This window comes from Oryctolagus cuniculus, chromosome 6 (genome assembly GCF_051225735.1).
Source record: "Oryctolagus cuniculus isolate XC-2025 breed Fujian yellow rabbit chromosome 6, ASM5122573v1, whole genome shotgun sequence".
In the NCBI taxonomy this organism is placed as follows: domain Eukaryota; kingdom Metazoa; phylum Chordata; class Mammalia; order Lagomorpha; family Leporidae; genus Oryctolagus; species Oryctolagus cuniculus.
The window spans coordinates 116,526,251-116,553,955 of NC_142872.1; the positions used below are offsets into that span (position 1 = coordinate 116,526,251).

Genomic DNA, 27,705 nt, shown 5'->3' on the forward strand with positions numbered 1-27,705 from the left:
TTTTAAGAAAAAAATGGATGATTTATTATATAAAATTATGATTGGCAGAATACAGAAAAATTATTTCTTTTAACCTTTACATATTTACTACAAGTACCAAGCAAAGTGTAACAATTGGAAGAATGCATTACAAACTACCAAAGGGTATTCATTTGGTGAAATTATTCAAGTCACAGATGCTAAGTAAATAAATGCACTTCAAAACACATGAAGTGTAAAATAAGTAGGAAAATAGTAACTTTGAATAATGATTCCTTTAATAAAAAACTAATCAACAAACAAGAAGCACAAGAAAAATGTAGTCAAGTTAGATGGAAAAGAACAAATCAAATGTATTGTTCACTGGGGCTGTTAAACTAATATAATTTAAAAAAATCTAAACATGTAATTAGTTTTAAAAAAATAAGAATATTCCAAATATATATCTCTTTCCTACCAATAGCAGAAGGAAGGATTTAGAGGCCAGTTATGTACTTGTAGACCAACGTGTGTCTCAAAACATCTGCCCTGAAGTCTTCTTGTTAAGCGCATAAAACTGAATTTCACTGTTACTTAAAGGTGGGAAAATTTATGTTTTATGAAGGAAAGGAAAACAATTATACTTCAGGGCAACTTATATATTAAAAGAATGTCATCTCTAGCATAATCCTAGAATAACTGACTTCCAAAGAATTCCTTTGTACTTCTGTTAAATCAGGGCAAAGGTGACCCTTATGAGAAGGCAAATGGAGGGTCTCTGATAAGTTGGAATATTCATAGCAAAAGAAGAGATACCCACTAGAAAATCTGCATTAGTATCTATAATCTCATCTGTAAAAAAACTAATCATTAAGTTCATAATTAAGCTTTTAAAAAATAAAGGTGATATAGGAATAATACATGTCATATGAACTATATGCCAAATTACTGTTTTCTCTAGTCTTAAGTGCTATTAATAAATACACTTGATTCATGCTACAAGAGAAATAATTGAGACGATCTCACATTTCAGAATTCCTGAGTCTTATCAGAGAAAAATAAGTACCAAAACAAAAACAAAAACCTCACAAAAAACAAAACAGACCCACCTATACTATGGCAGATAATACAAATTTGGGCATTAAGTTAATATAGAGTTTTAAAGCTGAAGACTATGGGAACACATATATATGTACTTCAATGTAACTATAAACATGACTTTAAAGCTTGTTTTCTTAAAAAAGGCGTTTTGATCAAACAAGGCCACCTGAGTGACATCTTCAATGATGGTAACCCACCATTTAAAGGAACAGTATCTTTATTCCAAAGCCTAATTATTAATATAAAAAGGAAAAACATTTATTTTAATACAGCATTTTAGTAAGACTGCAATGGGACAGCCCTTTGATGAAAGATCTAAGGAGGGTAAAGCCAACATAACTGGATTAGAACACACGTTCCAATTTTGAGCCACCATCCATTAAATAATTTCCTTTTTGCTTTGCATATTACACAGTGAAAATAAAAAGGTATCTTAAGAGCACTTCAGTCCCACAATGTAGGATTTAAGCTTGTGTGAACAGGTGTAAATGGCCCTGCAATAATGTGATACTTGCAAAAATACATTCAACCAAAACTTAATGTCCATTTTCTAGGAACAGGGAAACAAAGTGGTCCCACTTAAACAACAACAACAATAAAACAAAACAAAAAACACTGTTTATCCTTCCTGGGAAGACTACCAAAGCAAAGAATGTCTAGTAATATAATGCATTTAAAACTGATACTTCTACTCATCTTTATAAGTAGGAAAGAGAGGCATACAGCTATTCGTGGACTTTATAAATAAAGACAGTAAGCAGAAAAAAATATTTGGGTTATTTCTCTGTTCATAAGTACCCAGAAATAAAACAATTACAAAAACACTAAAGTGCAGACCTATAGGCCATTACAGGCATAATAAAGAGGTGCAGCCAAAATTGCATCTACATTTACATTTACATATCCAGAAAATGATTCTTGCTTTAAAAAAATTGTGCAATTTAAAAACTAGTCAGTTTTGTTTGTGCCGTAATACAATTAGGACTTGTCTCTACCCAGTAGTGAAGGGACTGCTAGACCCCAGACAGCACACTACGGGCTCCTGACCATCGTATGTTTCGTCAGAATCATACAATATTGATTCCACCTCCAGAAAACGTTAGGGTCCTCTTGTTGTAGAGTGAAGAGCCACTGGTATTTGGTTGATTGCCTTTAACCAGAGAGGTTTTCAGTTCCATTTCGCAAGCTACAATGGCTGCATTCAATTCCACTTGAGCTCGATGAACTACATAAAACATGAGGCCTATACTTATAACAATCTGTGAAGAAAAATAAAATGTTACTTATCATTATCAGTATTTTATACACAAAAATAGAAAAATTAAACCCGTTAAATACTTGGCTTAGAAAGGCTTCAAAAAAGATGCTTCTCAAATGCGGTAAGATTTAAATAGTTCATCTACAGTTACCATTTATTCTTTCCTTTGCTGCTGCTTCTAGGAGTAGTGGGGCAAAGTCTTAGGCATTATGATGTCAGGCAAACATACTGCAAAAAACCACTTCTGGTCCAAACGATGTCTGCCTGATATAAGGCAAATTTGCCTCTTTGCACCAAAAAAGCTTCCTTCCATGAACACTACCAACAACAAAATGTCTGCAGTAGAAATGACAGCTGGATAAACTTTACTAATGTAGTTTACGTAGCTTTAATTATCTTTACACAACTTTAAGCTCATTCAGAAATACGCACTGCTATTTGAAAATGAACTTCTTGGGGTCGGTGCTGTGACGTAGTGGGTAAAGCTGCCACCTGCAGTGCCAGCATCCCATATGGGTGCTGGTTCAAGTCCTGACTGCTCCACTTATGATCCAGATCTCTGCTATGGTCTGAGAAAGCAGTAGAAGGCCCAAGTCCTCAGGCCCCTGTATCCACGTGAGAGGCCAGGAAGAAGCTCCTGGCTTTGGATGGGCGCAGCTCCGGCCATTGGAGCCAACTGGGGAGTGAATCAGCGGATGGAAGACCTCTCTCTGCCTCTCTCTCTGTGTATTAATTCTGACTTTCAAATAAATAAATCTTTAATAAAAAAAAGAAAATTAACTTCTTATAAATGAGTACTACTACTATTTTATGTGATACTACAACTGTTTGCAAGAATACTCAGAAATATTAAAGGCAACTTTAAAAAAGTGAAAATCCAATAAATTTTTAGGCATCAAACTGATAGGTTTCTAGTCTCAGCATTTCCATTCACTAGTGATGTAATTTTCTCACTTTCATTTCCCACTGTCCAGTATGTAATTCATCAGAATGTCTAAACAATGAATAGCTAAATGATGTGCCAGCATTTTACAAAGGCTTCTGCACCCAAAAGTGACCCTAAAATATAACTTTCTTTCCATTAAGCTTACCCATAATTATAGCATTAACTTTATGGGGAAAGTATTCTAAATGTAAGTGTTGAGGGTGACGGGGAGAGAATTGAGCAGAACATACTGGAGTCTAGAAAAGAAGAGACCATGGAGCTTGTACCAGAGGTACCTGTAAGTGAGCAGCCACTAAAATTCTAAGTAACTAAGGCGGTAGGTCTTTAAATTCTGTAACTGTTCTCTAATATGTTAGTTTTATTAAAGAAATAAGATGCCCTTTTTTTGTAAGATCCCAGTAGAAAGAACGGGCCATCAAAGAAGGAGGTACCTTTCTCTGAAGGGAGGAGTGAATCGCCACTTTGACTATGACCTTGTCTAAATAAGATCGAAGTCGGCGAACTCCAAAGGCCTCCATAGCCTTGGCAGCTCATGACTAGAGCCTAGGGAGATTACTGGCACCATAAACAAGAGTGTCAATTTGTTAAGTCAACAACAGGAGTCACTGTGCACTTACTCCTCATGTAGGATCTCTGTCCTTAATGTGTTGTCCAATGTGAATTAATGCTATAACTAGTACTCTAACAGTACTTTACACTTTGTGCTTCAGTGTGGGTGCAAACTTTGAAATCTTTACTTAGTATATACTAAATTGATCTTCTGTATATAAAGAGAATTGAAAATGAATCTTGATGTGAATGGAATGGGAGAGGGAGCGGTATTTGGGAGGGTTGCAGGAGGGAGGGAAATTATGGGGGGGGGAGCCACTGTAATCCATAAGCTGTACTTTGGAAATTTATATTTGCTAAATAAAAGTTTAAAAAAATAAAAGCTGAAATGGATTGTGAGAAAATAAAATAAAATAAAATAAAGAAATAAGATGCATTTTCTAAAAATTCTTTAAATTTGATACTGATCAATAGATGGCAATGCGATATTAAAAAAAATGAAGCAAATGTTAAGAGAATTATCTGGGTATGTTAATGAGCATGTGTTTGCATGAGATGCAAAGTTCTGGTTCAAGACATGCTGAATTCCAGGTGCTCCAAGACATCCAAAATAGTTCTGCATGTGTAGCTATCAAAAAAGGAAAAAAAAAAAAAAAGCAAGCTACAGATGTGTACCACTGCCACCACAATAATTGGATTTGCTAAGAAATAAAAAGTTTTCAGAGAGACTAGAGAATGGGCTACAATCTCACAATGTTCAGGAACATGGATTTAGGAAGTAAAAACAAACAGAAAAAGGAATGGTTTCTGGCCATTAATTGTTACCATCTGTTTTGTGGTATGACTTCCCCAAAGAACAGGTGCAGACAGGATCAAACTTGAACTTAGCCAGAATTGCAGTTCTGGGTGGTGGGTACACAGAAAAATGCAGCATGGAAAAGAGTAACCAAACAGACCATGGAATCTACATGGGATTTCAGTACAAGAAATAGTTTGTATTGCTCTAATTTTACCAACACTGTGAACTCTTTCAGGTTGATGACTTTCATAGTCTGAGCTTCATGCTCAGAAGCAAATCTGTGGTTCATTTGAAGAATGCAGAAGGAACCTCAAGAAAACATTCACTTTACTAACTTTAACCTAAGCTTGACCTTTCCCTATGCTAATTTTCCCCTTTAAAATGACTTCTTTCTCCCCTCCTTTTACTCTTAAGTATATATTTTGCATGCTGCATTAAATCCTTCCTGAAACAAATTAAGCTATAACTAATATCAATAAACCAAACTGGAGCATAAATATGTCTGGACTTTTGCTTTTTTCCCCATAAGTGTTTGTGCTAAGAAATATGTGCCTTTCCAGTCTTGTCTTGTATCCTAAACTGAAATTTACTAGCTCAAGCAAAAGGGTAAGAAATCACTGGATAAAAGTCAATCCTGTAGCTTAAGAAGCACCAGGAGTTACAATGGTGATAGCTGAGTAATTTACTCTGATGCTCAGAAATACAATGTTCCAAATAGGGAAAGACAAGGTCGAAGGACAAAAAAGATGCTCCAAACAAATTACTCATTTTTAGGAAGCTAAAAACTATACACAGAAAATATGCTTAAGTTTATATTAGCAAAAAATTGAGAATGCATCAGAATCTTTTATCTTGGCATGATTGTAGACATTAAATTATTACATATGCTATGTGACATTTATAACACATAGAAAGTTTAATATTACATAATTTATAGCATGCTGTATTAATACAAATTAACCAAGTATAACAAAAATTATAAACCTAGATTCAGCTTAGCTAAATCAAATATAGCTCTAGAACAATATTAGTTAAAACAAAAATTAAGTATCAGAAATACTCTAGCATGTTTCTCAAAGCAAGCCCTTTTTTTGATAAGCTTCTATTAAAGTAATCCTCCAAAGTAAATATTCTTGGACTTACTTTATTGCCTGAACTTGTACCTCATAAGCACAAAGAAAATTAACTCTGGATTTATTTTATCATAGTATTCTTAACACAATTTCAAGTCAGAAACTTGAGAATAATGCCACCACTATCAAATCTGCAGTATGATACCACACAATCAATGACTATAAATTACAATGAACACGCTTAAAAGATCTATAAGTTAAGTCTGTGGGACTATCTCATTAATATTACCTGCTCAGATGACAATATTCTATCATTTATGAGCCCGGTCTCCAGAATCAGACACCTTGGTTCAAATCCTGTTCCACCCCTTATAGCTATAACTTTAGACAACTTATTACCCAATGGCTCCAACGCTATCTTGGTAAACCAGCTCTTGGGGACCCAAGCTGAGAAGACTAGCTTGTAGCATTTGCCTTTTCTTATGTAGTAAATACTCCCAACGAGGCCAATTTCAAGCTAACCAGTATTATGTCACTGAACACAAAGCTGGAAAGAGATGGACACAACTAGCTCAAGATAATAAAACTCTAAGTCCCAAAAGCTTTTGTCAAATTAAATGAGCTTTAAAATGCAGCATTTAAAGCTTGGACTATAGGTTAGCTATCATCATCATCTTACTGATTAATCAAAAATTATGATGATTTTTTATTTTGGCAAATCTTAGGACTGAAAGGCATCATAAACAAATGAAAATGTTAAATCTTTCTGTATGCAATTTAAAGGCCCTGAATAAATTTGCCTACACGGCAGTATAATCCTTTTATCAATCTCTTTATAGGGAATTACATGTACTCCAAATTATATTACAATTTGCATAGTAACAATAATCTATTACATAAATCTTATCTGGGTTTTTAATGAAAAACTTTAGAATTTTTAATAGAATCATGCCTTTGTTCTGCATCAAATTGTACTAGAAAGAAATTTACATTTCCAGGGCAACTAATACTTTAAAGTATAAATAGAAAAGTTTCAATAATTTGAAAATAGAATATTAAGATAAAAATCCAATTCTATCAAATCTCACTATTATTATTTTCAAGAATATAGTACACATACAGAAAACAGTGCACAATACCCAACACAAAATCAAAATATACATCTGATTTGTGATGACTCTGAAAATCACAGTTTTAAAAAAATCCCATTTTTACTATTCCCCTTTCTTTGAAAACTTCCAGTTAAGTATCAATTCAGTCCTATACATTTTCACATACGAGTATACAGTTAAAACATTTCAATGTTTTCAAGATTTGAAGTACTGAAACCCAGAAAAGACCTAAAAAGGAAAAATCTCTTGAATTATTTTCAAGGAAATACATTAGATATAAATCAAGCAATGCAATTAGAAAAAAAAAGATTAAAATAGATATCGCTTGGCCTTAAACTCACCTGTAAACAAAAAACAAAATACCCACTAACACTCTGTTCTGCAATGACATCTTCCATTGTTCGCAGGGTGGTACCCAGGTACGAATTCAGAAGCTGGGTGGGAAGCAGTCCAACTGAAGATGCCATCAGGTAGTTGGGTAACGAGAGATCAGTAATCTAGAAATCACATTAAAAGGAATGATTCATTACCAAGTCAAATATCAATGCAACACAAAGAGTAAGCCTTGCTAGTGGTTTTCCTAGGGAGTGGAGAGAGCTCAAATACTTTACTAACCATTCTTTTTAAAACAATCACAAAAGTTTATATATATATATCACATATATATAAAAATGTGGATTTGGAATGAAATAACAATTTTTATAGTATTTTTCTACCTTTGAGAGATAACAATCATGAGTGCCTTTGCTTATATGTAATTAAAATCCACTCATAGATGACTTGTAAAAAGTTTCCATGTCTACCTCACTAAACATTCTTCATAAAATATTCTTTTTATTTTGTTTTGAATTTGAGAAGCAGAGAGAGAATGCTCCCATCTGGTTGGCTCATTCCCCAAATTCCCACAATGGCTATGGCTGACACTAGGAGCTGGCAATATCATCGAGTTCTTCTATGTGAGCAGCAGGGACTCAATTACTTGAGCCAATACTGCTGAATTCCAGGGTTTGCTTGAGCAAGAAACAAGAGTCAGAAGCAGAATCTGGACTCGAACCCAGGTACTCAGATACAGAACGTGGGCATTTTAACTACTAGGCCAAATATTTGCCCCATAAGCAATCTTAAAAGACTGTGTGGTCATTAGGCCTTGAAGACAGATAACCCCTGGAACGGTACTGCACTGCTAAGAACGCAATGAACTACTCTGTCTCTGAGTAACAGATTTTCATCTAAAACACGAAAATAACTACCTCCTTACATAGTTATTACTAGGCCCAGAAATATGCATAAAATATGTAGAATTGCCTAGCATATGTCTGACACTCAAAAAAAGTGCAAATTATCATTATGTCTTTGTGTATATGGATGTGATTGTTTTCTTCTTGCTTTTATAAAACCCATACTTATGACAAAAACCTCTGCACATTAGCTTAAGAGATAGGCAGCACCTAAAAAAATCCCAGCAATGTGATCTCCTGGTATTCCCTTCCTTGTGTAATCCCTTCCCTAGAGGGCGGATGTAGACGGGACCCACTGCTTACTTCTTAGCAAACAGACGGCAGCAGAAGTGACTAGATGTCACTTCCAAGCATAGGCTACAAGAAGAACAGGATCTCCATCTCCTCCTCAAGCAGGCCAGCTGCTGCGCTGTAAGTATCTCCATGGCAAGGCCCCAGGTAGAAAGGAGCTAATGTCTTCTGCCAGCAGTCAGCAAAAAATTGAGGCCTGCCAACAGCCACAGGAGTGAGGCTGGGAGCAGATTCTTGCTAATGAAAGCTTTAAGATGACTGAATCATTGTGAGAAAGCCTGAGTCACACGCACCCTGTTAAAACTGCACAGGGATTCCTAACCCACAGAAACCGAGACAAAGAATGTTTGTTTTAAGCTACTAGGTTTTGAAGTCATGTTAACCAGTAGTACTCACAAATGACTAACTGTATGCATCTGTTATTTCAGGATGGGTTTTTAGGAGTGGGATTACTAGACAGTAAAAACTGTTTATTTTCCTAAAATCTGAACACTGATTTACACATCTGCAGTTACAAATACACGAGTGTGTCCATTTTATCATACTATCAGCAATTTTAAGTATTAAACTTCAAACTTTTTTAGTTTGATAGGATAAAATGCAGTTTCATTATTAATTTGCACTATTTTAATTTATATTGACACTGGTTTTCTACATATATTTTTCTATTTTCATTTCTTTTATGCTCTTATTTTTTCACATTTGTCCTTTCTCACTGGAAGGTTTTTCTCATTTAAAAAATTTTTAAATTTATTTTTGAGAGAGAAAGATATTTCCAATTTGTTGGTTTACTCCCCAAATGCCTACAACAGTCAAGGATTGGCCAGACCAAAGCCAAGAGGCAGGAACTCAGTCTGAGTCTCCCATGTGGGTGGCAGGGACCCAAATACTTGAGCCATCACTTGCTTCAACTCTGAGTGTGCATTAGCAGGAAGCTGGAATCAGAGAAGAGTTAGGACTCAAACCCATGTTCTCCAATATGAGACTTGGGCATCCCAAGTGGTATATTAACTGCTATGCCAAATGCCACACTCTTAACTAAAGAGCTCCTTATAGAGCAAGGAAAACCTTAGATCAACTGTGGCATGCATTCTCCCTAAAGCATCTTTCATCTTTATTTATTTATTTATTTATTTTGACAGACAGAGTTAGACAGTGAGAGAGAGAGAGAGAGAGAGAGAAAGGTCTTCCTTCCATTGGTTCACCTCCCAAACGGCTGCTACAGCCAGCGCGCTGTGCTGATCCGAAGCCAGGAGCCAGGTGCTTCCTTCTGGTCTCCCATGCAGGTGCAGGGCCCAATCACTTGGAGCATCCTCCACTGCCCTCCCGGGCCACAGCAGAGAGCTGGACTGGAAGAGAAGCAACTGGGACTAGAACCCAGCGCCCACATGGGATGTCAGCGCCACAGGCGGAGGATTAACCAAGTGAGCCACAGCGCCAGTCCCCATGATCTAATATTATTAATATTTTCCTACTGCCTTTGGCTTTTGATTCTTTTCAGATCCCCTAGTCAGTTTTTACCTAATATTTGTGATGACTTTTTTTTAATATTTACCACTTATTCCTTCTGGAATTTATTCAGATTAAAGGTGATGACAGAGTCTCATTCTTCCCTCTTCCTATATCCCTATAGATCACTTCATCAGTCAAAAAAAAAAAAAAAAAACCAGCAAATTCTATATTAGGTCTAAGTTAAATTTATGAATTAATCTGGATAGTTCTGAAGTCTCCACAATATTTAGTACTCTTATCTAGAAGTGTTTCTATAATTACTCAAAATCAGTCAAAATCATTTTATACTCTTACTAAAGTTTGGTAGTTTTGTTCACACTTACCACACATTTGTTATTATTTCTGATCATTTCATGTTATTACTGTTATCACAGCTATTAATTTTCAAAATAACTTCTTCATGTGTTCATCTCTGTATTACTGATATGTAAGAAAGCTAATGGCCACCTCATTAAACCAGTTATTAATCTTCAAAATAGAGTTAGAGTGTTGTAATCAGCTATAGATACTACTATAGGTACTATTACTAGAACCTAATCTAAGCATTGTATAAACTATAATTTCAATAAAGCCACATACAACTCTTTTCACAGATAATGAACTGGGGATGTGCCACTGTCAGTCTGGAAATACTGCAGTGACTGGTTGTTAAAACACCAAAAAGGAAACCTGTTGAAGTGAAATCGACACTATGAGAAACAGTGACTTGATCAGCATAGCCCTGACTGTTAATGAACAACTTAATACATTATCCCTCTTAGTAGTTTTTTTTTTGTCTGTTCTACTTAATATGACTGGCTTAATTCTGTAATTAATACACAGTTATTCTTAAGTGTTGAAATTTAACTGAAATGTGATCCCTGTTAAACACAAGAGTGGGAATAAGAGAGGGAAGAGATGTACAATTTGGGACATGCTCAAGCTGACTTGCCCCAAATGGTAGAGTTAGAAACATACCAGGGGACTCCAATTTAATCCCATCAAGGTGGCAAGTACCAATTCCATCTCACTAGTCCAAGTGATCAATTTCAGTTCACAATTGATCATAATGAAAGGACTAAGAGTCAAAGGGAGCACATAAACAAGTCTAGTACCTGCTAATACTAACCGATAGAATAAATAAAGGGGAGAGTGATCCAACATGGGAAGCGAGATACTCAGCAGACTCATAGAATGACAGATGTCCTAAACAGCACTCTGGCCTCAGAATCAGCCCTAAAGGCATTCGGATCTGGCTGAAAAGCCCATGAGAGTATTTCAGGCATGGAAAGCCAAGACACTCTGGCAAAAAAAAAAAAAAACCTAAATGAAAGATCTCTGTGAGTGAGATCCCAGTGGAAAGAACAGGTCTTCAAAGAAGGAGGTACCTTTCTCTGAAGGGAGGAGAGAACCTCCACTTTGACTATGACCTTGTCTAAACAAGATAAGAGTCGGAGAACTCAAAAGGCTTCCCTAGCCTTGGAAACTCATCACTGGAGCATAGGGAGATTACTGATGCCGCAAACAGGAGTGTCAATTTGTAAAGTCAAAAACAGGAGTCACTGTGCACTTACTCCTCATGTAGGATCTCTGTCCTTAATATGCTGTACATTGAGACTTAATGCTATAACGAGTACGTACTCAAACAGTACATTTCACTTTGTGTTTCTATGGGGGTGCAAACTATTGAAATCTTTACTTAATGTATACTAAACTGATCTTCTGTTAAAAAAAAAAAAAAGAAGAAGAAGAAGAAATTATCAATTCCCAACTTGACTTCACTGGGATTAAACATGACAATAGGTCTGATCTGATTTCATCATCATTTAAAAAATCATCTATTATTTTTCATTTTATGTTTCTGTGTGGGAGCAAACTGTTGAAATCTTTACTTAATGTATGCTAAACTGATCTTCTGTATATAAAGAGAATCAAAAATGAATCCTCATGTGAATGGAAGGGGAGAGGGAGTGGGAAAGGGGAGGGTTGCGGGTGGGAGGGACGTTATGGGGGGGAAGCCATTGTAATCCATAAGCCGTACTTTGGAAATTTATATTCATTAAATAAAAGTTAAAAAAAAATTTCATTCCATCAAAATCAAAAAAAAAAAAAAATTTACCCTATCAACCACTGACTTGGCAACTGTCCATGCAAGATGCTCCAACAGGTGCCTGAAAGAGGGAGAAACGAGGGCCATCCTTTAAGGATTTACGTATTGACGAGTACACACCAACTACCTGTCCTGGAAACACGAAGAGGGAGCTTTGCCAGGGAAGATGTTTGCAGAGCATTAGAGTACAGAGGGATTAAAGTCAGTTGCAGGAGTGAGGCCAAAGAGCAACTCTGTGAAAAAAGAGGTGTTTAGATTGGACAGGAAGTGCTAACTATGGGCAAAGACCAGCAAAGACGGGTGCGAGGAGGAAGGCAGGTGTTCTAGGAAGAGAATGAACGAGAATGATGTGGCAGGCAAGGTACAAGAGGTATGCATAAGGTTGGCAGTGCATTCTGCTTTGTTTACAGGCACATACAAGGGAATCCTGGACAACAAAGACAGGAAAAGCAGCTGGGGTGATACTAGTGAGGGACCTTGGATGATAAAGGAACAGAGGAAAAGCACTGATGAGTCTAGTTGAGGAATGACGTGAATGGAGCTAAGCTCAAGGGAAGTTCATGTGTCAGTTTACAGCACTCACAGAAGCAGACAGCTCTCTTCAGAATAAACATGTCAAATGTTTGAGTAAATACTTGTAGTTAATAACAAAACATTATACACTATGGAAGTTACCTTTAAAAGACATTTAGGGGCAAGCATCTGGCCTAGTGGTTAAGACAACAGTTGGGGCACTCATGTCCCTTACTAAGAGTTTCTGGGATTGAATTCCAGCTCCTCTCCTTGATTCCAGCTTTCTGCTATTGCATACCCTTGGAAGCTGTAGGTGATAGCTTATGTAGTTGGGCCCCTAACACTCATGTGGGAGAGCTGGTTTGAGCTACCAACTCCTAGTTTTGTTTGGCACAGCCCCAGCTGTTGCAGATTTTTGGGGAATGAACTTGTGGATGGGAGCCCTGTCTCTCTGCCTTTCAAATAAATAAACTAATTTAAAAATAAACACGCATTTAAGTTTCAAAATATTGGTATGCAGAGCCTCAGTCCACAGCCTTTAAATGTAATAAGTTTCTCTACTTGTAACACATAGTAGATATTCATGGATAATATCACTAATATCCAAATGGGAATTTTATAGAGAGATTTTATAAGCTTCAAACTACTCTGACACTCAACTCTTTAACAAGATCACTGGGGCCCACAATGCAGACAAAGCTGCCACTTGTGACCCTAGCATCCCATATGGGTACCAGCTCATGTACCGGCTGCTCTACTTCCTATCCAGCTCCCTGCTAATGGCCTGGGAAAACAGCACTAGATGTTCCGAGCGCCTGGGGCCCTGCCACCCACATGGGAGATCGGATGAAGCTCCTGGCTCCTGGCTCAGCCCTGGTTGTTGAGGCCGTCTAGGGAGTAAACCAGTGGCTAGAATTATGTCTCTCTGTTAATTCTTTCAAATAAATTAATCTTAAAAAGATCATTGACCATTGCATAAATCAAAATTTTATCAAATGCTTCATGACCAAACCTCATCCTGGGGGGAAAAGTAATTGTTATTATACACACATATATCCTTTCTGAAAGTTGCATATCTAAAGAAACTACAAAAACCAATTTCAGCTAACTACTGTAAATACTATTGCTGGAATGTTCAGTGATTTAACCAATGGAGCAATACTGTAACATATATGTGTACATATACTCCGTTTTAAAATATTAATAACTTTATTAAAGATTAAAAAAGAATCCAAATTATTTTAACACATGCATTTCCTGTGAATTCCTACCCAGAACCTTCCCCTAGCTCCAGTCTTTGCAGGAGTGAGGCCAAAGAGCAACTCTGTGAAAAAAGAGGCATTTAAATTGGATAGGAAGTGCTAACTATGGGCAAAGACACAAAGGCAAAGATGGGCAAAGACAGGCAAAAAACATATTTAATTTACAATACTTCTTTCCACAGAGACTCATTCAATCTTCTCCCCCCAATAAGCCCTCACCTACCTAATTAAAAAAAAAAAAAATCTGCCACCTTTTTCTATATTCCAGAAAGAACGTAAAATGAGCTTAGAGTTGTCCCCCTGGAATTCCTGCCTATAGTACTCCAGGATCTTGGCTCAGAAACTGTCTTCCAAATCCAAAGAATCAAGAAACTTCAACCTAGGACATTGAGTGTTATCCTGCTTTGTCTCTGCAACCAGAGATAAAAAGGAATACAGTACATCAGGAGTTTAGGGGAGCACATGCCCACTCGACTGCCATCCTCTCACGCTGTTAAACCCAAGAAGCATTACAAAATTATATACACTCTTATTCCCAGAGTACTGTGATTTACTCGGAGGCTCCATTCACTTATCTGGGCTCAGCAGAGGTTAGTGTAAAACATTATGCCAAACAGATCTTGAGAACAAAGCACCCACCTAGGGAAAAAAAGACAAGCAAAGCCTTCACTGTGAAGAGGAAGAACAGGTTCACCTCTGGACACATCATTTTTGGAGACCACCTCCACCCTTAGAGTCATCCATTACCCGTGTGCTTGGTGAAACTGGGGCCTGCTATCCGCTCAGCCACAGCATAGGCACAGCTCCAGGGAAACCCTGCCCTGGCTCCTCCACTTTCTAAGCTGGCAGATGCTCACACAACAGCTTACTGTTTTTCATTTAATGTTTTACACAGAAAATATTCACACAGACGTAATGAAGAATTTAAAGGCAATCTGGCTGGCGCCATGGCTCACTAGGCTAATCCTCCGCCTTGCGGCGCCAGCACACGGGGTTCTAGTCCTGGTCGGGGCACCAGATTCTGTCCCGGTTGCCCCTCTTCCAGGCCAGCTCTCTGCTGTGGCCAGGGAGTGCAGTGGAGTTGGGCCCTGCACCCCATGGGAGACCAGGAGAAGCACCTGGCTCCTGCCATCGGATCAGCGCGGTGCGCCGGCCACAGCGCACCAGCCGCGGCGGCCATTGGAGGGTGAACCAACGGCAAAAGGAAGACCTTTCTCTCTGTCTCTCTCTCTCTCACTGTCCACTCTCCCTGTCAAAAAATAAATAAATAAATAAAGGCAATCTGTACTCAAAGTGCCGTAATTTTTCCATGGCTCTATTAAACTATCATTCGTTTCAGCAAATTATTCTTATACCTTTCTGCACAGGTGTGTTTCTTGGTTTATCTGGAATGCTGTTTACTGACATAGTTACTATCAAGGTATTATACTAATTCTAATTCAAATATATTTAATAACTGGGTGGGTCCTGTGGTGCAGCGGATTAAGCCGCGGCTTGGGACGCCAGCATCCCATAGCAGCACATGCCAGGGACCGAGTCTCATCTCTGCTTCTGATCCAGCTTCCTGCCAATGTGCCCCGAAGGCAGCAGATGACAGCCCAAGTCAGTGGGTTCCTGTTACCCACATGAGTGACTCAGATGGAGTTCTGGTTCCTGGTTTCAGCTTGGTTCAGGGTCTGCTGTAACAGGCATTTGAGGAGTGAGCCAGTAGATGGAAGATATCTCTCCCTCTCCCTCCTTCTCTCCCTCTCTTCATCATTCTGCCTTTCAAGTAAATAAATAAATCTTTTAAAGAAGTTTGTATAATAATGACATACAACAGGAAACAATCATGAATCCTTATAATGTTTTCTGAAGAAAGGGCAGTCCAAAGATATCAAAATGGCAAGAGACTGAGCTTTTCATATAATTATTATTTGTTGATAAATTATGGATTTTATTGTAGCTATCCCCAAACTAATATTTCAGAGAAACTGACAAAAGGGAGAGAGAGATCAGGAAAGATAACTAGCTTTCACTCTCAGAAAGACAAAAATTTTAAAACTGGTTTAAGGAAAAACATTAAATTCCCATCTTTGTCTCTCTCTGTGTTCCCATCCTCAGCTGCTTGAACTGGAGACCTCAAGGTCAGTTGCACAGCTTCTCCCTCACTGCCCATACCCAATTATCTACTCTGCCTTGTCCAATGCACCCTGTCAATGTCTAAGGACTCTTCTCTATCCTGCATCCTCTTCTTGTTCAGTCTCATCCTCTCCAGCCTTGACAGCCAGACTACCCCCACTCACCACCTTGCTAAATCCTACAGAGGGCTTTTGAAAACACAAACCTAATCCTGCTTCAACTCTCACCTACAGCCAGCACAACAAGGGTCACGTTCTGCGGTGGACAAAGTGCTTCAGGACACCTGGTCTCTGGCCATCTCCTGCTTCACATCACACTATGTTCCAGCCACATCAGATGTCCCTTGGTTCCCAGAACACTGCTGGCTTTCTTTTCCTTCTTTTCCTTCTGGGCCTCTGTACACTGCTCCTTCTGGCAAGGCCACTCACAACTTTGCTCCCACTACTTTTACTCAGGTAACTGTCTGTCACTACTTGGCTCAGCCATCAACCCCGGCAGAAAAACTCCCCCATGAGAACTGCTTTCCGGTGCTCTCACAGTGTCCGCTTCACACTGGAGGACAACCGAAGGCTTCATAGCTATTTGCTCCTCCCTGCGTGCCCAAACTATGACTTCTGTGAGGGAAGAGACTGATTTGTCTTGCTCTTCACTGAATCCCTCCCAGATCCACACACAAAAATGTTATGCGTGGAAATTATGAGCAAGACTGACACCATGATATACCTACAATGCTATTTCTCCACCGGACTGCGGGCACTCTGAGGGACAGGCTTTGCTTTACCCATTGCCACAGCTTCAGCCTCTAGAATGGCAGTGGGCACACAGTAGGCGACTACAAGGTATTTGTTGAAGGAATACTAATGACATTTCCACTAGCATCCAGGGAAACCTAATGTCAAGACATTCTTGTTAGGCAGCAATGCTGGGATACTGGCACAAGACTTGTAAGGCAAGCACTCTGAGACCCCACTCCAACACACGGAGGGGGCGGCATCAAGGCAAAGAGGCTTCTAGTGACAGAAATAGTTTATAATCTAGGGCTCAAAAGCCACCTTCAAGTATAGAAACACCTTCATCAGTTCAGTGATCCTAAACCATTTTTTACACATTCATTTCATTTATGTGAGAGACAGGCAGAACTTCTCAGAATCTGGTTCTCTCTCCCCTTTTGCTCCTTCCTTCTCTCCCGCCCTCCCTCTCTCTCACATAATTGAATCATCTCCCAAGGAGGGGAAAAATGGACATTTAATCTCACACTTGTATGATCTCCAGAACACAAGCTGAAAAGCTCCTCTTTACATAGTTTAAGAAACTATACATTTTTTTTCTTTTTACTTACTGAACAAAAACATTAAATGCTTTCTATATATAGGATCTAGCTCTCAGTAGCAGTAAAATAGATACAAAAATACAGAAAACTATAGCTAATTGGGTGATCATGAAAGGTCAGGTTGCAGCATTTATAATGACAAAATGTTCACTGCATTACAAGTAGAAGATCACAACGATCATTAACTCATAATGTTATATAAGAAACATATGCACCAAGAAATGAAAATATTAGAAAAATAAATACATTCATGAATGTTTTCTTCTTTGTACTTGCTATACATCTCAAAGTTTTAATACTGAACACGTATTTTGAAAACAGATAGTAAAGTAAGTTTTAATGGGACCTCTGCTTTAAATAACTTTTATTTTTCACCTAGGAAGGAATATTAAGATATACGGCATATACAAGGGGTCTACAGAAAGTTCACAGAAAATGTGTACTCTAGAAAACTATGCATGGGCGCCGCACTGCGGCACAGTGGGTAAAGCTGCTACCCGCAATGCCAGCATCCCATATGGGTGCTGGTTCAAGTCCCAGCTGCTCCACTTCCAATCCAGCTCTGCTGTGGCCTGGGAAAGCAGTAGAAGATGGCCCAAGTCCTTGGGTTCCTGCACCCATGTGGGAGACCCAGAAGAAGTGCCTGGCTCCTGGCTTCGGATTGGTCCAGCTCTGGCCGTTGCAGCCATTTGGAGAGTGAACCAGTAGATGGAAGACATCTCTCTATCTCTGCCTCTCTGTAACTCTGCTTTTCAAATAAATAAATAAATCTTTTTCTAAAAAAAGAAAACTATGTATGGATCTCAAAATACTTTTGAACCAAAATAAAGTCATGTTTTAATTCCATTTTTCCACAGACTTTTTAAGGTATCCTTGTACACTGCTATAATAGGCTAAAGATTTGTTCATCATAAGCCTATTGATAGCACATAAAAACTGTAAAAGCGGAGGTGATAACTCAGAAGGCACAAGGAGGGGAAAACCATTTCAAGAAAATGATCGTTGGCTCTTTGCAGTTGTTTGTGAGGTCTAAGGATATGTATGGAAATGCCACAGCGTTAGCCAACTTGGTCATCCTATCTCATGCCCCAGGATCACACTCCAAGCTCCTTTCTCTTCTGCCTGAAATACCACTGGCAATGAATTAGTATACTTGAACAGTAAAAAGAAATCATCATGATAAGAATTACAACTCATCGTATTTCTCTGAATCTATGGCTGTAGTTATAGTACAGAAAAAGAATTCAAGAAAATAAGAAAAATATTTTTTACAAAGCATACCATCACTAAACACACACACTTTCTCTCCTTCTCTACATATATATATATATATATATATAATTGTATATATTTTCTTTTTAAAAGGTAATGTTGATTGAAATTGTTGCTCAGAATAATTGCCTTTTCAAAAGAAAACCCTGAGACCTTGTCTAAATTCTCATTTAACAAATATGAAAACCAAAGGCCAGAACCATAAGTAACTTTACTTCATGGCCACACAGGAACTGGGATGGAACCGGAAGTCCCTCAGGAATCCATGGGCTAAGACTTTATTTGTGGCCTGAGAGTCACTTGCCAGAAACTTTGACTTAATTGTAAGTTTCAGCTCAATTGTGAACTACATCATTAAAAGTAACTTATTTTTGGTATCTACATGCAACACTAAGAAAATTTACTCAAGAGCAGTTCTATCCGCTTCCCACTGTGATATCCTTAGCTGTTGTCATTTCAGTCAGTACCAGTTTCACAGCTCCCTGCCTCTCCCAAAAACAAACAACAAATTTTGCTGTTGATGTTTCTAGGCTACTGTAAGCTCCTACAGATAGCCAAAGTAACTGACAGTTTGGAAATAGTGAGTCAAGATGACGGGTAAGTCCTTGCACTTTTAAGTCTGCTGTCTTCTACTTTTACTCTCTACTTCATCCGTAGATTGCTTCTGTTATTATTTTGTGAAAAAGGTAAGATTTATGTGAGAGCTAAAGGGCCACTACCTTGGCTGGGGCTCAGGCTTGGTGGCTGTTTTGTTGCAGTGATTCTTAAGCACAATTAGACAGGTTTTCTAAAATGTGCCAGGTGGTAAGTATTCTAGGCTTTGCAGGTGGAAAGAGCTAACCCAACTATTCAACTTTGCCATTCCACTTTGAGAGGGGCCACAGAAAGCACATCTACAAACAAGTAATGCTGTACTTCCATAATATATACGGATGCTAAAATTAAACTTTCATTTAATTCTTTTTTTTTAAAGATTTATTTATTTACTTGAAAGTCAGAGTTACACGGGGGGGGGGGGGGGGGTGGAGGAGAGAGAGAGAGAGAGAAAGAGAGAAAGAGGTCTTCCATCCACTAGTTCACTCCCCAATTGACCACAATGGCTGGAGCTGTACCCATCTGAAGCCAGGAGCTTCTTCTGGGTCTCCCACATGATTGCAGGGGCCCAAGGACTTGGACCATCTTCTACTGCTTTCCCAGGCCATAGCAGAGAGCTGGATAGGAAGTGGAGCAGCTGGGACTTGAACCAGCACCCATATGGGATGCCTGCACTGCAGGTGGCAGCTTTATACACTACGCCACAGCACCGGCCCCGACTTTCATATAGTTCTCAGGTGCATGTAATATTACTCTTGATATTTTTCCCAGTCACCTAAAAGTGTGCCACGGAAAATCAGGCTGTAGCTTGCTGACTCTTGCTTTCGCAGCCTGGGGTCACAGGTAACTCAGCTGTCTCAAACCCTGCACAGTGCCTGATTCGGGGGAAGTCTGCCATACTGCTGTTTGGCAGGCAAGGCCCTTTTGGACAAGTTTTATGCAACTGGAACCGGGTGGAGTCTGAGAAATCCAGACCTTCTTGTACCTTCACTGTACCTGGGGTAAGTTAATCACTCTAATCATTTACTGTGTGCTTTGGGCAAGTTACTTCACTGCTTTGTGTGTCAACTATCTCAGCTAGAAGATGAGGATTAAAGTTGATATAAGCATTAAATAAGCAATGAGTGCATGATAGAACAGTGTCTGGTACTTACTAAGAACAATAAAGATTCTGTTAAATTAAAAAAAAATCATTGTGCTTCAGTGTTATTTTGGAATGCAGAGGACAGAAGAAATAGTAAACAACAAACAAATTATGTATTTCAATGCAGCAGGCATTATTTATCACATTTCATAACAGGATGTATGACTCAAAAGATTAAGGGTGGGTGTTTGGTGCAGTGTTTAAGATGCCGCTTGGGATGCCTGGATCTCATATCATGGTGCCTGGGTTTGGAGTCCCAGCTCCACTTCCTGTTGATGCACACTCCAGGATGCAGCAGGTGATGGTTCAAGTACTTGTGTTCCTGTCACCCACATTAGAGATCTTACTTGAGTTTCTGGCTCCTGGCTTTGGCTTGGCACAGCCCCAGTTGTTGCAGGCATTTGGAAAATGAACCAACAAATGGAAGATCTACTTGTCTGTGTCTCTCTGCCTTTCAAATACATATAAATAAAAATTCAAAAAAGATTAACTATAACTACCTCAGGTTGACACAGTCTAGGTTATAATCAGGTCTGACTTCAGCTTTATGATAGTCATCCACTCCCTAACTGCCACTTGGGCACTAATCTCTACTCAAATAGTGCTGTAGTAATTAAGGGAGATAATATATGCAAATTTGCTCTGCAAATTGTAAAGTGGCATACAACTTATGAATAAGAGGGTCAGTCATACTTTGCTTTTTGTTTTAAGATTTTAGGATGGGGCTGGTGCTGTGGCTTAGCGGGTAAAGCTGCCGCCTGCAGTGCTGGCATCCCATATGGGTGCTGGTTCGAGTCCCAGCTGCTCCACTTCGAATCCAGCTCTCTGCTGTGTCCTGGGAAGGTAGTAGAAGATGGCCCAAGTCCTTAGGCCCCTACACCCACGTGGGAGACCTGGAGGAAGCTCCTGGTTCCTGGTTCCTGGGTTCAGATCGGCGCAGCTCCAGCTGTTGCAGCCAACTGGGGAGTGAAACAATGGATGGAAGACTTCTCTCTCTGCCTCTCCGTCTCTCCCTGTGTAACTCTTTCAAATAAATAAATCTTTAAAAAAAAAAGATTTAAGGATGACTCAAAACAAAATTTGAAAACAAAATTTCTCATGTGTGGATTTGTTTAAAAGAAGGAGACTACCCTATACTCTTTGACCCTCATGACAAGAGACAGAGATGGGCTTTTTGTATCTCCTGACCCCTTTAGCAGTTGCAAGCCTAAGTATGAATTCTGTTTCCTAGAACAACCAGTAATCATGTCATATCTTTAGATCAAAGGTACACTACAGGAGGTAACTATACACTGCAGGTCTCCACGGCGGGGAGTCATATAGAGTGGACCTCACAAGGACATTTCCTAATGTTTACTAAATACAGAATGGGATGTTGCGCTTGTGCATGTTTTCCATTCTCCACTTCTTCTAGATAGGTTTCCTCTTTTAGGGCTCAAGTTCCTTCTATATCTGTGTCAACACTGCTTTCTTACTGATCTATACCTTCTTTTCCTGGTAATTGATACAAAAGAGATTCACAGACAGAATTTTATTTTCTGTGTTTAAATCCGAAATACCATGCCTACCTCTTAGAGTGCTGAGGGTTCTAGGAATGAACACATCAAAGAGTGCACAGAAATTAATTGTGGAACCGCCACAGAGAGGCCACAGAGGTTAAGTCGAGGAGGGTTTGGAATTCACCCTGAAGGAGAAGAAAATTCCTTGGAGGATTTCATGAAGGTGAACATCAACCAAGATCATACCTGCATTTCAGAAAGATCTTTATGAACAAAATAGAGACAGGAAAGCCTAGGCCTAGCGTCAGGGAGACCGGGTGGGAGGCTGAGACTCCGGAAGTGTGTAGGCAGTGGCACCCACAGGACTTAGCTGATGGTTAGACACAGGCACAAGGAAGAGGCAGGCAAGTGCCAGAGGCATTCAGACTGCTACCAAATGCCCCAGTTCTCTCTCCTTCCTGGCACACCCCCCAGCCCTTTGAAGTTAGTGTAGCCTTATAATTTGTTCAGGCCAGTAAAAAGATTACTGACACGTGGAAACGAAAAGCCAGGGTGTAATTCACGTCACAATAACCGAGTGTAAGATGGTAGCTTTGATGGCTTGGATACCAGAGGGGGAAAAAAAAACAATCAAGTTTGAGCTGGACCTGTGTCATGCAGAATAATGCTTTGATTTTTAATCTACTGAGATTGGGGAGTTGTTACTGCTCCTAATCTGCTAAGAAAGCAGTAATGGTCACCTGAGGTATGTATCCAGATAAGAGCTACACTTAGAAACACACACAAACTACAGATTTAGAGATTCATCTTATTGAGCAGCAAGACTTGAAGATACAAGATTACATTACAAATAAAAAACTTTGGGGCAGGCGTTTGGCCTTGCAGTTATGAAATCTGCACTCACATCAGAGTGCCCAGGGTTCAAGTCCAGGCTTTGTTCCCCAATTCAGGTTCTTGCTAAAGCACACTCTGGGAGGCAGCAGGTGATGGCTCAAATACTTGGGACCCTGCCACCCATGTAGGAGACCTGGGCCATACCTGGCTCCCAGCTGCAGCCCAGCCCAGACCTGGCTGTTGCAGCCCTTTGGGGAGTGAATCTGTAGACAGGAGTTACTCTTTCTTCCCCCTCAAACAAAACTATAAAAATATAAAACTATAAGCTCAGTTTTAAAAACAAAAACAAAAAAGCCTTACTTATTTTCCTTCAGAAACAACAGGTGCATTTTTGAAATAGGGAAGAGTTTAAACATGTACTTGAGAAACTATTTCTACGGCTTAAGAACTAATACTATAAAGTGTTCTGTACATATTTTCTAGTTTGAGAATTTTTGAAAGTAGAGGATCAGCTTACTGCGATTCCCTTCTAGTACACCAGGAGAAGCAAAGAACAATGGTTAAGAATAGACAGGAAGCATACATTTACCCTTTACAAGCAGGCCCAGCTTCTAAAATATAAACACCATCACCATGAATAACAACATCTAACAACGCCTCACTATGTGCCAGGCGATGATACCTAACGCTTTCACTGCATTAGCTTATCTGACTCCAACAGCTCCATTTTTACAGATGAGGAAATCTGGCAAAGATTACAAAGCACAGACTAATCAAGGACTGTCTGTCCACAGCCCATGCCTCTCATGACCCCTGTACCTAACAACTTCCTGGGGTCAGCTCAGACAACTTTAATTGTAGGCACTGAGAAAATGAGTTTCAACTGGAACTGAACAAAGAACTATGGGATAATTTCAAAGGTAGGGAGGGAAGTGGAAAACTAGAGAAATACGCCAGGAGAGGAGGTGCTGTGGGCAGCCAGAGGCGACGAGGGACAGAGGATGAGACATCAGCCTACACCACACTTTCTTTTCTCTCACCTGTCCCGGGTGAACGCAGTACACTGCTGTGGTTCTAAGGGCTACTTCTGCAAGCACACAGTTCAGAATAACAGGACGAACGAGACACCACTGACCACATCCAGCAGCTTTACACCTCACCTTGCTTATGGCTACCAGTAAGAATTTAGGGGCCAGTGTTGTGGTGAAGTGGCCAAAGCCGCTTCCTGCAATGCTGGCATTCCATGTGGGCGCCAGTTGATGTCCCAACTGCTTCACTTCCTATCCAGCTCCCTGCTAATGGCCTGGGAAAAGGAAAATGGCCCAAGTGCTTGAGCCCCTGAACCCATATAGGAGACCCTGATGAAGCTCTTGGCTCCTGCCCATCTCAGCCCTGGCTGCTGTGGCCATCTGAGGCATGAACCAGTAGATGGAGGGCTCTTTCTCTGTCTTTTCCTCTCTTTCTCTGTAGCTCTGACTTCCAAATTCTTAGGGAAAGAATTTTTTTAAAAAGACTTATTTTATTTACTTGAAAAACAGGGTTACATAGAGAGGCAGAGACACAAAAGAGAGATCTTCCGTCTGCTGTTTCACTCCTCAAATGGCCACAGTGGCCAGAGCTGAGCTAATCCAAAGCCAGGAGCCAGGAGCTTCTTCTGGTTCTCGCATGTGGGTGCAGGGGCCCAAGCACTTGGGCCATCTTCCACTGCTTTCCCAAGCACATTAGCAGGGAGGCTGGATCAGAAAAGGAGCAGCCAGGACTCAAAGCAGCGCCCATATAGGATGCCAGTGCTGCAGGCTGGAGCTTTAACCCTCTGTACCACAGCCCCGGCCCCAAGAAAGGATTTTACAGTGAGAAGCACCCTATCAGATGATTCTGTGTTCAAACCTCAGCTTTGCCATGTTGTAGGTGAGTGACTGAATGAACAAGTTTATTTCTTTTCTTTCTTTTTTTTTTTTTTTTTTTTTGACAGGCAGAGTTTCACTCTGTTGGTTCACTCCCTAAATGGCCGCTACGGCCCACGCGCTGCATAATCCAAAGCCAGGAGCCAGGTGCTTCCTCCTGGTCTCCCATGCGGGTGCAGGGCCCAAGCACTTGGGCCATCCTCCACTGCACTCCCGGGCCACAGCAGAGAGCTGGACTGGAAGAGGAGCAACAGGAACAGGATCCGGCGCCCCGACTGGGACTAGAACCCGGGGTGCCGGTGCCACAGGCAGAGGATTAGCCAAGTGAGCCGCAGCGCCAGCCAAGTGAGCCACAGCGCCGGCCATGAACAAGTTTCTAACAGTTGTACCTCCATTTCCTTCTCAGTAAAATGGGGGCAAAGATGCCTTCCTTTCCAGCTTTCCTCTTGATTCCACAACGCCAGATCAATAGTTGCCCCTTGCCAGGCTGAGTTTCAACTTTAAATTATTTCCAAGTGCAAAGTACAACTTCTTACATAGTTAACGTGTAAAAAAAAAAAAAAAAAAGCATTATCAAAAAAAAAGCCTACTTTTACTCTCCTTAACTCTATACCCAGGACGCGCTGGGGCCCTACTGGTCCATGAAGAAGAGGTCCCTGTGTTAAAACACTAGCATCAGAACACAGGTCAAAGTTTGACTCCATCATTTATTTACCACCTCAGTGACCTTGGGTGATATGACAACAGAAGATGACAAAAGCCAAAGTGTGCATGAGTGTTAAGTCAGGTTCTGTTGCCTATCTTCTTTTTAGGGAATCTTCTGGAAAACCCTGTGCCGTCCCACACTTTGCAAGTTAAGAGCCTGAAGCACAGAGGATAAACAACTTGACCAAGGTCACCAGATTCTAAGCAAACAGTGTGATTCCAGAGCAAGGGCCCTGTGCCCCTAACTAGAATTCAACAGTCCCTAAGGTGTGCCTAATCACCTTCTGCAGGACTGCTGTTAATGATGATAAACAAGATATGGAGACAGCCCAGGACACATGGTAGGGGGATAAGAAAAGGCACAAGAAATTTCAAAACACAGTTTTAAGTCTGACAGAAACGATCGGGCTCCTGCGAATCTGAACTATCTACAGTTTAGACTGATTGAATTTAAGGAACTCAGTAAATTAGCATAAATCCTTCACTTAGAAAAGAGGAAGTGAAGCCACAGAGTTGGTAACCTGCTTCGAAATCACGAAGTTTGTGGAGATGAGATGCCTGCCTTCCAACAGCATGGTCTCCTCACCAGCAGTTTCCATCCTAAATCAGTTACACAGGGATGCACATGAGAGACCCAAGCACAACACGCAGAACACAGGGACAGAAAGTCCGGAAAGAAAAAATATTTGCTCACTGAGAAAAAGTGTCTCTGTGCCCCTGTGCTTTAACTACTCTGATTTCAAACTGCAGCGCTGTGGTACAACAAATTACCTCAGAAACATAGGAAAGCAAAAGCCGGAGTCCACGGCCACCACCCCCCCCACCCCCCCGCACTGCGTACTCAAAATGTTTTCCTCATAGCCCCAGGCCAGTCAAAACTTGAGCCAAAAACCCCGGACGCATTTATGCGGGGCAAAACAAAGGCAGGCACGGGAAGCCTCCCTCCTCAGCGGCGGCCAAGGCTGCCACAGGAGCGAGACGGCAAATGTTCGAACTGGGCATTCCCTCTGAAATCAGACTCCGGTCCTGAAAACGAATACAACAGTTCTTTTCCTCTCCCGGAACAACTGTGCCGGCCCTGCCCTCGATCTGTTCTAAGCGAACGGCGTTATTTCTCGGGCTTAGGACAGAAACTAACTGTAATTCCCAGTGTCACTGTCTCACTTCTCTGCGGGCATCCATCCGATGGAGCGCCCTCCCAGGCCGGCGGGACACCACTCACCGAAAACACCGCATTCTGAAGCCCAAAGGGTATGGGGGTCAGTCTGGCCAGCGCCACCACTTTGAGGCCGCTTCCTCCCTCCACGACGCGGATAACGGCGCTCAGCTTCTCGCTGCTCTGGATCCTGGCGGCCACCCAGGCGGTGAGCAGCCGCTTGCAGACCACATGGGCGATGAAGGTGCCGATGAGGACGCCCACCACCATCAGACCCATGCCCAGCACGAAGCCGTAGAGGTAGCCGGCGGCTACGTTGAGCACGATGTAGCCCCAGCCGCAGGGGAACGAGACCACGATGAAGCCCACGACGAAGAGCAGGACCCCTAGCAGCGAGTCGAGGCTCTCCACCCAGAGCAGGAGGTGCTGCAGGTAGCGGCGGACCAGGGCCAGAGAAGCGAAGCACAGGGCGGCCAGCACGCAGACCAGCACGAGGCTCCGGCACCAACAGGTGCTGCCGAGGCAGCAGCAGCGCCAGTTTCTCACCTCCGCCACGCCGACCACCACGCCGCCGCTGCCGGGGCCGCCCGCCAAGGCCCCGCCCGGCGCCGGCAACTCCGAGGCCGCGGGCGGACCCTGGCGCTCCAGATAGGCGCCGAGCAGGGCGCCCGAGGCCGCGGCCGCCGCCGCCGCCGCCGCTGCCGCCGCCGCCGCGCTCGTCCCGCCCCCGCGGGGGAGGCGCTCGCTCGGCTCGTCCCCGCCCGCCGCCCGCGGCTGCGGGCGCAGGACCGACAGCTCGGCCCGGCCCTGGAGGCCGGGGTGCTGCGCGAGCCGGGGGAGCGCCTGCTGCAGGCTGCCGCCGGGGCTCCGCATGCCTCGGCCCGGCGCGGGCCCTCAGCCGGCCAAACCCTCTGCCGCGGCGCCCGCTAGGCGGCGGCTCTTCATGGCGCCTTGCAGGCCGGCCTGTCCTCCCTGTGTCTGCACAGTGGGTGGTGGGCGGCCCGGAGAAGGGCGAGAAGTCGACGGCGGCGGGGCGGAGGTCGGCCGAGGAAACTCCGCACCCCGCACGGGCCCAGCACGCCCCTTTTCGGCCCACGGGGGCGGGGCGGGGGCGGGGCCGGGGCGCTCGGGGCGGGCTCTGGCTGCGTCCTGGCCCCGCCCCCTGACGTACCGCCGCGCCGGACTGAGGTGGTTGGGGGCTTCCGCGTTGGAGACCGAGGCTGGGGGTCGCGGAGAGACAGGCTGTGGAGATGCGGGAGCCGACCCGGGACCGGGCTGCCGTGCGGTACAGCGTCGAGCTGGGGCCGGGGTTGGAGGCCTGCTGGGTCTCGGCTCACTCCCGGCCCGGCCCCACGGGCGCTCGCGTGCCTGCGTGTCAGCGCGCTCCTCTGCGGGACCCGGAGCCCCCGGTGTGTGAGTTGCGTGTAGCTCAGCACCGGTGCTTC

The 27,705-nt window shown here is 42.0% G+C and overlaps 1 protein-coding gene across 2 annotated transcripts; it reads right to left on the reverse strand.

Moving 5' to 3' along the window:
• On the reverse strand, positions 1-27,360 carry TMEM64 (transmembrane protein 64). 2 transcript variants are annotated; one of them, XM_051843877.3, is made up of 3 exons: positions 26,327-27,360; positions 7,138-7,293; positions 1-2,318 (listed from the first exon to the last, which is right to left on the reverse strand). In XM_051843877.3, the coding sequence occupies exons 1-3, from the start codon at positions 27,131-27,133 to the stop codon at positions 2,127-2,129; spliced, it is 1,155 nt and encodes a 384-aa protein (XP_051699837.1). In that variant the 5' UTR covers positions 27,134-27,360; the 3' UTR covers positions 1-2,126. The 2 variants fall into 2 exon arrangements, with proteins under 2 accessions (XP_051699837.1, XP_089191632.1); XM_089335506.1 differs by having other exon boundaries at positions 26,807-27,278.
• Between the last annotated feature and the right edge of the window lie 345 nt (positions 27,361-27,705).

What these genes read in the sequence shown, in the direction of transcription:
- TMEM64 (XM_051843877.3), bottom strand. Translation starts at nt 27,133, where the DNA reads ATGCGGAGCCCCGGCGGCAGCCTGCAGCAGGCGCTCCCCCGGCTCGCG. An exon ending in TTCAGAATGCGGTGTTTTCG is followed by an intron (nt 7,294 to 26,326) that starts GTGAGTGGTGTC and finishes TGTGATTTCTAG; the next exon opens with ATTACTGATCTCTCGTTACC. An exon ending in ATTTTGTTTTTTGTTTACAG is followed by an intron (nt 2,319 to 7,137) that starts GTGAGTTTAAGG and finishes TTTTCTTCACAG; the next exon opens with ATTGTTATAAGTATAGGCCT.